General features: G+C 41.6%; 1 protein-coding gene across 1 annotated transcript in view; it reads right to left on the bottom strand.

The window, feature by feature from the left end:
• Positions 1-11,846, bottom strand: part of LOC124257131 (neurogenic locus notch homolog protein 1-like) — a 103,722-nt gene extending 91,876 nt beyond the window's left edge. The window contains exons 1-2 of the mRNA XM_046691121.1: positions 11,789-11,846; positions 8,821-8,967 (exon numbers count right to left, since the gene is read on the bottom strand). Of these exons, the coding sequence (XP_046547077.1) occupies positions 8,821-8,967; positions 11,789-11,831 (190 nt within the window). The 5' untranslated portion in view covers positions 11,832-11,846. The remainder of the gene's footprint in view (positions 1-8,820; positions 8,968-11,788) is intronic.
• Positions 11,847-12,063: the final 217 nt, after the last annotated feature.

Raw genomic sequence — 12,063 nt, 5'->3', positions numbered from 1 at the left:
CAGTGATTCACATTAATATCACTTTCTTCCCCATCCAGTAGTTCATACCAATATATATCTCACCCATCTCCAATATCCAGTACTTCAGACTAATATATTTCTCATCCCAATCCAGTGGATAACACTAATACCACTCTCTCCCCCATTCGGTGGTTCAGACTAATATATCTCTCTCCCCCATTCAGTGGTTCTCACCAATATATCTCTCTCAACCATCTAGTCGTTCACACTAATATCTCTCTCTCCCACATCCAGTGGTTCAAACTAATATCACTCTCTCCCACATCCAGCGGTTCACACTAGTTTCATTCTCTCCCACATCCAGTGGTTTACACTAATATCACTCTCTCTCCCATTCGATGGTTCACACTAACATATCTGTCTCACTCTCTGAAGTGGTTTACACTAATATATCTCTCTTCCCCATCCGGTGGTTGACATTAATATATCTCTCTTCCCCATTCGGTGGTTCACACTAATATATACCTCTCACATCCAGTGGTTCACAGTAATATCATGTTCTGCCATCCAGTGGATCTCACATTAATTATCACTTTCTTTCCCCTATTCAGTAGTTCATACCCAATATATATCACACCTATCTCCAATATCCAGTACTTCAGACTAATATATTTCTCATCCCAATCCAGTGGATAACACTAATACTCACTCTCTCCCCATTCAGTGGTTCAGACTAATATATCTCTCTCTCCCCATTCAGTGGTTCTCACTCAATATCTCTCTAAACCATCTAGTCGTTCACACTAATATCTCTCTCTCCCACATCCAGTGGTTCAAACTAATATCACTCTCTCCCACATCCAGCGGTTCACACTAGTTTCATTCTCTCCCACATCCAGTGGTTTACACTAATATCACTCTCTCTCCCATTCGATGGTTCACACTAACATATCTGTCTCACTCTCTGAAGTGGTTTACACTAATATATCTCTCTTCCCCATCCGGTGGTTGACATTAATATATCTCTCTTCCCCATTCGGTGGTTCACACTAATATATACCTCTCAACCATCTAGTCGTTCACACTAATATCTCTCTTTTCCACATCAAGTGGTTCACACTAATATGACTCTCTCCCACATCCAGTGGTTCACACTAATTTCATTCTCTCCCACATCAAGTGGTTCACACTAAAACCACTCTGTCCCCCATTCGGTGGTTCACACGAATATATCTCTCTTTCCCATCCGGTGGTTCACACAAATAAATATCTCTCCCACATCCAGAGGTTCACACTAATATCACTCTCTCCCACATCCAGTCGTCCACACTAATATATCTCTCTTCCCCATCCGGTGTTTCACACTATTACCATTCTCTCCCCTATCCGGTGGTTAACACTAATATATCTCTCTCACCCACCCACTCATTCATACTAATATTACACTCTCCCCCATTCCAGTGGTTCACATTAATATCACTCTCTTCCGGCATGCAGTAGTGAACACTAATATCACTCTTCACCCCATGAAATCGTTCACACTAATATAACCCTTTCACACATCCAGTCGTTTACTTTAATATCACCCTTTTCCCCATCAAGTGGTTCACACTAATGTCACTCTCTCGCCGCGTCCATTAATTCACACGAATATATAGTTCTCCCCATCCAATAGTAAACACTAATATATATATATATCTCCCCCCATCCAGTGGTTTACGCTAATATTTCTTTCTTCACCATCCAATAGTTCACTGTAATATCTCTTTCTACCCCAGTCCAGTAGATCACACTAATATATCTCTCTCTCCCATCCAATAGTAAACATTAATATATATATCTCCCCTATCCAGTGGTTTACACTAATATCACTTCTCCCTATCCATTCGATGGTTCACACTCAACATGTCACTGTCTTTCACTCTCTGAAGTGGTTTACAGTAATATATCTCTCTTCCCCATCCAGTGGTTGACATTAATATATCTCTTTCCCCCATCTTCACTTGGTTCACACTCTAATATATACCTCTCAACCATCTAGTCGTTCACACTAATATCTCTCTTTTCCACATCAAGTGGTTCACACTCAATATGACTCTCTCCCCACATCCAGTGGTTCACACTCACTTTCATTCTTCCCACATCAAGTGGTTCACACTAAAACCACTCTGTCCCCCATTCGGTGGTTCACGAATATATATCTCTTTTCCCATCCGGTGGTTCACACAAATAAATATCTCCCACATCCAGAGGTTCACACTAATATCACTCTCTCCCACATCCAGTCGTCCACACTAATATATCTCTCTTCCCCATCCGGTGTTTCACACTATTACCATTCTCTCCCCTATCCGGTGGTTAACACTAATATATCTCTCTCACCCACCCACTCATTCATACTAATATTACACTCTCCCCCATTCCAGTGGTTCACATTAATATCACTCTCTTCCGGCATGCAGTAGTGAACACTAATATCACTCTTTCACCCCATGAAATCGTTCACACTAATATAACCCTTTCACACATCCAGTCGTTTACTTTAATATCACCCTTTTCCCCATCAAGTGGTTCACACTAATGTCACTCTCTCGCCGCGTCCATTAATTCACACGAATATATAGTTCTCCCCATCCAATAGTAAACACTAATATATATATATATCTCCCCCCATCCAGTGGTTTACGCTAATATTTCTTTCTTCACCATCCAATAGTTCACTGTAATATCTCTTTCTACCCCAGTCCAGTAGATCACACTAATATATCTCTCTCTCCCATCCAATAGTAAACATTAATATATATATCTCCCCTATCCAGTGGTTTACACTAATATCATTCTCTCCCCCATTCACTAGTTCACAATAATATCACTCTTTCCCCCATCCAATGGTTTACAGTACTATTTCTCTCTCCCCCCATCCAGTGGTTTACACTAAGATCACTCTCTCCCCCATCCACTAGTTCACACTAATATGTCTCTCTTCCCGCATCCAGTAGTTCAAACTAATATATATATCTCCCCCATCCAGTAGTTCACACTAATATCACTCTCACCATGCATGAAGCAGTTCACACTAATATCACTCTCACCCCATTTAGTCGTTCACACTGATGTCACTCTCTTCCCCATCCAGTAGTTCACACTACTATACCTCTCTAGCCCATCCAGTCATTCTCACTAATATCAAATTAATATCACTCTCTCATCCCATTCAGTGTCTCACACTAATATCACTCACTCTCCCCATCCAGTGGTTCACACTAATATTACTCTCTTCCCCATCCAGTAGTCACATTATATCAGTCTCTTCACAGTAATCTCTCTCTCCCCAATCCATTTGTTGACACCAATATCCCTCTCTCTCACACTATCCATCAATTGACACTATCAAATAAAATCACTCTCTCTCATATGTAGTGCTTCACATTAATATCACTCTCTCCTCAAATCCAGTGGTTCACACATATCACTCTCTTTCCCCATCCAGGGTTCACATTAATTTAACTGTCTCCCCCGTCCAGTTGTTCACATCGATATCACTCTCTCATCCCATCAAGTAGTTCACATTAATATTACTCTCTTCCCCCATCCAGTGGTTCACATTAATATCACTCTCTAATCCCATCTAGTGGTTCACATTAATATCACTCTCTTCCCCAATCCGGAGGTTCACATTAACATCAGTCTTTCATCCCATCTAGTGGTTCACATTAATATCACTCTCTCATCCCATCTAATGGTTCACATTAATATCACTCTCTTCCCCAATCCAGAGGTTCACATTAACATCACTCTCTCATCCCATCTAGTGGTTCACATTAATATTACTCTCTTCCCCAATCCAGAGGTTCACATTAACATCAGTCTTTCATCCCATCTAGTGGTTCACATTATTATTACTCTCTTCCCCCATAAAGTGGTTCACATTAATATCACTCTCTCATCACATTCTGTGGTTCACATTAATATCACTCTCTTCCCCCATCCAGTGCTTCACATTAATATCACTCTCTCATCCGATCCACTAGTCCACACTAATATTACTCTCTCATCACATTCAGACGGTTGTCAGTAATCTCTTTCTCTCCCCAATCCATTAGTTAACACCAATATCCCTCTCTCTCACACTATCCATCAATTAACACTATCAAATATCACTCTCTCCAATATGTAGCGGTTCACACTAATATCAACCTCTCCTCATATCCAGTGGTTCACATTAATATAACTCTCTCCCCCGTCCAGTTGTTCAAATTAATATCACTGTCTCATCACATCTAGTGGTTCACATTAATATCACTATCTTCCCCATCCAGTAGTTCATACCAATATACCTCTCTCACCCCATTAAGTGGTTCACATAAATATACCTCTCTCACCCCATCCAGAGGTTCACACTAACATCACCCTCTCCCCTATCCAGAAGTTCAAACTAATGTATCTCTTTTCTCCATCCACTAGTACACAATAATATCTCTCTCTGTACCTATCTGGTAGTTCACACTCATATCACTCTCTCCTACATTCAGTGGTTAACACTAATGTCACTCTCCCCCCCCATCCAGTGGTTCACACTAATATCAGTGTCTCCTCTATAAAGCGTTTCACAGTATAATCACTCTCCACCTCATCCAGTGGTTCACACTAATTTCAGTCTCTCCCCATTCAGTGGTTCACATTAATGTCATTTTCTCATCCCATCCAGTTCTTCAGATTAACATCACCCTCTCCCCCATCCAGTGGTTCACATTAATATCACTCTATCATCCCATTTAGTGGTTCACATCAATATCACTTCTCTCATCACATCCAGTGGTTCACATCAATATCACTCTCTCATCCCATTCAGTGGTTCACAGAAATATCACTCTCTCATCCCATCCGTTGGCTCACACTCATATCACTCTCTCCCCAATCCAGTGGTTCACATTAATATCACTCTCTTTACAATCCAGTGGTTAATAGTAATATCACTCTCTTCCCCATCCAATGGTTCACACCAATGTCACACTCTCCCCCATCCAGTGGTTCACTCTAATATTACTCTCACATCCCATCCAGTGGTTCACATTAACATCACTCCCTCATCCCATCCTGTGGTTCACATTAACTCCAATTTCTCTTCCCATCCAGTGGTTCACATTTATATCACTTTCTCCCCCATCCAGTGGTTCAAATTCATAACACTCTCTCCCCCTTGCAATGGTTGACACTATTATCACTCTCTCTCCCATACAGTTTCGAACACTAATATCACTCTCTCCCACATCCAGCGGTTCACACCAATGTCACACTCTCCCCCATCAAGTGGTTCACACTAATATTACTCTCACATCCCATCCAGTGGTTCACATTAACATCACTCTCTCATCCCCTCCAGTGGTTCACATTGATATCAATCTCTACCTCCATCCAGTGCTTCACATTCATATCACTCTCTCCCCCATGCAATGGTTGACACTAATATCACTCTGTCATCCATACAGTGGTTTATATTAATTTCACTCTATCATCCCATCCAGGGGTTCACACTAATATCACTATCTCCCCCATCCAGTAGTTCATACCAATATACCTCTCTCACCCCATTAAGTGGTTCACATAAATATACCTCTCTCACCCCATCCAGTGGTTCACACTAACATCACCCCCTCCCCCATACAGTAGTTCAAACTAATGTATCTATTTCCCCATCCACAAGTACACACTAATATCTCTCTCTGCACCTATCTGGTAGTTCAAACTAATATCACTCTCTCCTACATTCAGTGGTTAACACTAATATCACTCTCTCCCCAATCCAGCGGTTCACACTAATATCAGTGTCTCCCCTATAAAGTGTTTCACAGTATAATCACTCTCCACCTCATCCAGTGGTTCACACTAATTTCAGTCTCTCCCCATCCAGTGGTTCACATTAATGTCACTTTCCCATCCCATCCAGTTCTTCAGATTAACACCATCCTCTCCCCCATCCAGTGGTTCACATCAATATCACTCTATCATCCCATTCAGTGGTTCACACCAATGTCACACTCTCCCCCATCCAGTGGTTCACACTAATTTCAGTCTCTCCCCATCCAGTGGTTCACATTAATGTCACTTTCTCATCCCATTCAGTTCTTCAGATTAACACCATCCTCTTCCCCATCCAGTGGTTCACATCAATATCACTCTATCATCCCATTCAGTGGTTCACATCACTATCATTCTCTCATCACATCCAGTGGTTCACATCAATATCACTCTCTCATCCCATCCATAGGCTCACACTAATATCACTCTCTCCCCAATCCAGTGGTTCACATTAATATCACTCTCTTTAGAATCCAGTGGTTAATAGTAATATCACTTTTTTCCCATCCAATGGTTCACACCAATGTCACACTCTCCCCCATCCAGTGGTTCACTCTAATATTACTCTCACATCCCATCCAGTGGTTCACATTAACATCACTCTCTCATCTCATCCAGCGGTTCACATTAACTCCACTTTCTCTTCCCATCCAGTGGTTCACATTTATATCACTTTCTCCCCCATCCAGTGGTTCAAATTCATAACACTCTCTCCCCCTTGCAATGGTTGACACTATTATCACTCTCTCCCATACAGTTTCGAACACTAATATCACCCTCTCCCCCATCCAGTGGTTCGCACCAATGTCACACTCTCCCCCATCAAGTGGTTCACACTAATAGTACTCTCACATCCCCTCCAGTGGTTCACATTAATACCACTCTCTCCCCTCCAGTGGTTCACATTAATACCACTCTCTCCCCCAGCCAGTGCTTCACATTCATATCACTTTCTCCTCCATCCAATGGTTGACACTAATATCACTCTGTCATCCATCCAGTGGTTCACACTAACATCACCCTCTCCCCTATCCAGTAGTTCAAACTAATGTATCTATTTCCCCCATCAACAAGTACACACTAATATCTCTCTCTGCACCTATCTGGTAGTTCACACTAATATCAGTCTCTCCTACATTCAGTGGTTAACACTAATATCACTCTCTCCCCCATCCAGTGCTTCTCACTAATTTCAGTCTCTCCTCATCCAGTGGTTCAAATAAATATCACTCTCTCATCACATTCAGTGGTTCACATCAATATCACTCCCTCATCCCATCCATAGGCTCACACTAATATCACTCTCTCCCCAATCAAGTGGTTCACATTAATATCACTCTCTTTACAATCCAGTGGTTAAAAGTAATATCACTCTCTTCCCAATCCAGTGGTTCACACCAATGTCACACTCTCCCCCATCCAGTGGTTCACACTAATTTCAGTCTCTCCCCATTCAGTGGTTCACATTAATGTCACTTTCTCATCCCATTCAGTTCTTCAGATTAACACCATCCTCTCCCCCATCCAGTGGTTCACATTAATATCACTCTATCATCCCATTCAGTGGTTCACATCAATATCACTCTCTCATCACATCCAGTGGTTCACATCAATATCACTCTCTCATCCCATCCATAGGCTCACACTAATATCACTCTCTCCCCAATCCAGTGGTTCACATTAATATCACTCTCTTTACAATCCAGTGGTTAATAGTAATATCACTCTCTTCCCCATCCAATGGTTCACACCAATGTCACACTCTCCCCCATCAAGTGGTCCACACTAATAGTACTCTCACATCCCCTCCAGTGGTTCACATTAACACCACTCTCTCCCCCAGCCAGTGCTTCACATTCATATCACTTTCTCCTCCATCCAATGGTTGACACTAATATCACTCTCTCATCCATCCAGTGGTTCACACTAACATCACCCTCTCCCCTATCCAGTAGTTCAAACTAATGTATCTATTTCCCCCATCCACTAGTACACACTAATATCTCTCTCTGCACCTATCTGGTAGTTCACACTAATATCAGTCTCTCCTACATTCAGTGGTTAACACTAATATCACTCTCTCCCCCATCCAGTGGTTCAAATAAATATCACTCTATCATCCCATTTAGTGGTTCACACTGATATCACTCTCTCATCACATTCAGAGGTTCACATCAATATCACTCTCTCATCCCATTCAGTGGTTCACAGAAATATCACTCTCTCATCCCATCCATAGGCTCACACTAATATTACTCTCTCCCCAATCCAGTGGTTCACACTAATATCACTCTCTTTACAATCCAGTGGTTAATAGTAATATCACTCTCTTCCCCATCCAGTGGTTCACACCAATGTCACACTCTCCCCCATCAAGTGGTTCACATTAACATCACTCTCTCATCCCATCAATTGGTTCACATTAATATCACTTTCTCTTCCACTCCAGTGGATCACATTTATATCACTCTCTTCCCCATCCAGCGGTTCACATTCATAAGTCTCTCTGGCCCTTGCAATGGTTGACACTAATGTCACTCTCTCATCCATACAGTGGTTCACATTAATTTCACTCTCATCCCCTTCAGTGGTTCACATTAATATCACTCTCTCTTCCCTTCCAGTGGTTTACATTAATACCACTCTTCCCCCACTCAGTGGTTCACATTAATATCAGTCTCTCCCCCATCCAGTGGTTCACATTAATATTACTCTCACATTCCATCCAGTGGTTCACACTAAAATCACTGTCTCTCCCATCCAGTGGTTCACATTCATATCACTCTCTCATCCCATTCAATGGTTCACATTAATATCACTCTCTCCCCCTTCCAGTAGTTCACATTAATATTACTCTCTTTCCCACCCTTTGGTTCACACAAATATCACTCTCTCACCCCATCCAGTAGTTCACACAGAGTCTAGTAGTTCCACACGCACCAGTTGGTTGCTTCATCATACAAAACTGTACATCGACACACGAGGATCATAATCACTTACGTTTCGTACAGGCATCGCCACTGTATCCGTTGGAACACTGGCATTGAGAATGACAGGGATGAGGACACGTGCCGTTGCCGTTACAACTTTTGTCGCTGATACAGACGTAACTGGGGCTGTCGAATGTGGCTCGACAAACCACGATATCTGGAATTAGCAAGTAAGCAGGTAAGTAGTTGGACATGTGAGTCGTTGGGTGGGCAGGTTAATAAGTGGATGGGTGTGTTCGTTTACCAATGGTGCAGAAAGGCGCTGTAACATATGCATCAAACTGTATGTATGTATGTATGTATGTATGTATGTATGTATGTATGTATGTATGTATGTATGTATGTATGTATGTATGTATGTATGTATGTATGTATGTATGTATGTATGTATGTATGTATGTGGTGGGTGGGTGGGCTTTAGGTAGGTAGGTGGGTAGGTTGGAAGGTGGGTGTATAGATTTGTAAGTAGGTAGGTCTGTAGGTGGGTAGGTGGGTAGGCAGCTTTAGGTAGGTGGGATGGAAGGTGGGTAGGTGGATGGGTAAGTGGGTAGATATGTAGGTGGGTAGGTAGGTAGGTAGTTGGGTTGGTTGATAGGTAGGTAGGTAGGTAGGTAGGTAGGTAGGTAGGTAGGTGGGTAGGTGGGTGGGTGGGAGAGTGGGGGTAGTGGGTGAGTGTGTGAGTAGGTAGCTAGATATATAGGTAGGTAGATACAGGTAGGTGGGTAGCTGGGGTTTTTAGGTCGGAAGGTAAATGTGGGTGGGTGGTTAGATGGGTTGTAGGAAGGAAGGTGGATGGGGATTGATTAGGTAGGTAGGCAGGCAGGTAAGCAGGCAGTCAGTCAGTCAGGCAGGTCAGTCAGGCAGGCAGGCAGGCAGGCAGGCAGGCAGGCAGGCAGGCAGGCAGGCAGGCAGGCAGGCAGGCAGGCAGGCAGGCAGGCAGGCAGGCAGGCAGGCAGGCAGACAGGCACGCAGGCAGGCAGGCACGCAGGCAGGCAGGCAGGCAGGCACGCAGGCACGCAGGCATGCAGGCAGGCACGTAGGTAAGGCGGGTGGTTGGGTAGGCAGGAGGGATAATGTGTGGCTAGGTTGGTGGGTGGTCTTGTTTAAATTTTACAGGTAAATAAAACAACCAGCAGCCTCTGATATAAACGGAAATTTGAAGTGATATGTAATTATTGTCTGGTCCTACTCCAAACATGTATTGTAATCTGCCCTGAAACTACGCAAGAGTACAACATCCTACATGCTTAATGGAGAGACTGGACGCCTTACTATCTCTGTGTATATTAATAAGCGAATAATTTCATATTGGTCTGAACATGCCACTAGTGTACATCAAAATACAATGTCAGCTTTGATTCACAATGATTTATCACAAATGCTAGAAAATTCCATGTATGTTTCACTATGGCTTGCTAATGTTAAATGTATATCAGACGAATGTGGTTTATCATTCGTGTTTAATTATTCTCATATGTACGACCGACAATGGCTTATCTCCACAGTATTTCATCGTTTGTCTGATCAATTTATTGAAAAATGACATGCCGATCAGACAAATTCACATAAAGGTTCAATGTAGAAACTCTTAAATCCTCACTTTGGCGAAAGTAAATTACCAATCCCGCTTTTAACATTCCGTAAAAATAACCATTTCCTACCTGTGGAGACTGGTCGATGGTCTAAATATATTTTAAATGTCGTACCTTCAAGCTGTGTAATTTACAACTTGTCGGGGATGAAAAACATTACTTACTTGCATTCCCATATTTCATAGTAGAGAGTTATATAAGTAAATTTTACTTTTTAAATACAAAATACAATAAGCTGCAATTTTTACTCGATTATACGAAAATGAGCTTTGTTCATATCTTGTTTCTATAATACATATGTAAGTAAATCTGTAAATTATATCACTAACAGCACGGTTTTTAATATGTCAAATATGTAAAAGAAATTTATTCTAATGTACCACGGTGAGTGGTTAAAATGAAATAAGGATTCATTGATCAAATACTATTAAATATTAGATTTTAAGCCTTTTGCGGTGTTATTGATTCCGCGAACACTAAAGACAACGCCCACGGTGTGTGCCATACCCTTCATGTATATTATTCCTTTATTTGTACTAAATACTTTTTAAGCACTTGTTGAAAACAGACTGAGAGAATAATGTACAGACTTGAAAATCAAACACATCATCAAGAGGATATATTTACAATATTGATATTTTATAGTTTCCTCAAGACAGTAATTGAAGCAACAACTGACTGACTGACTGAGTTTAGTTTTACGCCGCTTTTAGCAATATTCCAGCAATATCACGGCGGGGGACACCAGAAATGGGCTTAACACATTGTGCCCATGTGGGGAATCGAACCCGGGTCTTCGGCGTGACGAGCCAACGCTTTAACCACTAGGCTAACCCACCGCCCCAATTGAAGCAACAAGAAAATAGTTGAAGCAGTGAGAAAATATCCGAAGCAACGAGAAAATACGCGAAATTCCAAGTTTTTGACAGAAACTTAAAGTAACTAGAAAATACTCGAAGAAACTAGAAAATAATCGCAATAACGAGAAAATAATTGAAATAACGAGAAAATACTCCCAAGCACCGACAAATAAATGGAAGCAACGAACAATTTCACTGAAAAAATAATTTATGCTACAAACGTGGCAGCATTAGCCTTTCGTAAGTATCCGGCATCGGAAACATTTATCAACAATGCTTTTCACGATTTATCTAAATAATACCAAGACATTCACTCATAAAGATCAGTGAAATGGCTATATTGACCATTTAGCATACTAATGGAGATCTGAGATCCTTCACCCTACAGTTATTTTAACCATGCAGTACACGTATACACGTATAACGTCTTAAATATGATGTGTTTTTAGTTAATAAATGATTCGGAATAATTTAGTTGGAATACCTGTGTGTGAAGCATTTGGTACAATAAAAATGTTTAACTTACGCGACACGAAGAAGGCAATTCCAAATACTACTGTTCTCCTCATACTGAAGGTAACCCGTGGTCTGTTACAGGGAATGCCCAGCCGGCTGCAGCATCATGTTATATAGCGGCACACACCCGGATACTTACACCACATCATGGCGCGGACCGGAACTACTGGCACAAACTAATTCTGATCATGACGTTATTTGCTTATATTTCACTACTTATATACGTTTTGTCTTGCGTTCACTCAACTGACATGAATGTGTATTATCGCTTTAAGTTTGTTATCG

The sequence above is a fragment of the Haliotis rubra genome, unplaced genomic scaffold (assembly GCF_003918875.1).
Source record: "Haliotis rubra isolate DU_JTF1 unplaced genomic scaffold, ASM391887v1 Scf65, whole genome shotgun sequence".
NCBI classification, from domain to species: domain Eukaryota; kingdom Metazoa; phylum Mollusca; class Gastropoda; order Lepetellida; family Haliotidae; genus Haliotis; species Haliotis rubra.
The sequence above is the reverse complement of the archived record's forward strand: the minus strand, read 5'-3'. Positions and strand labels throughout refer to the sequence as shown.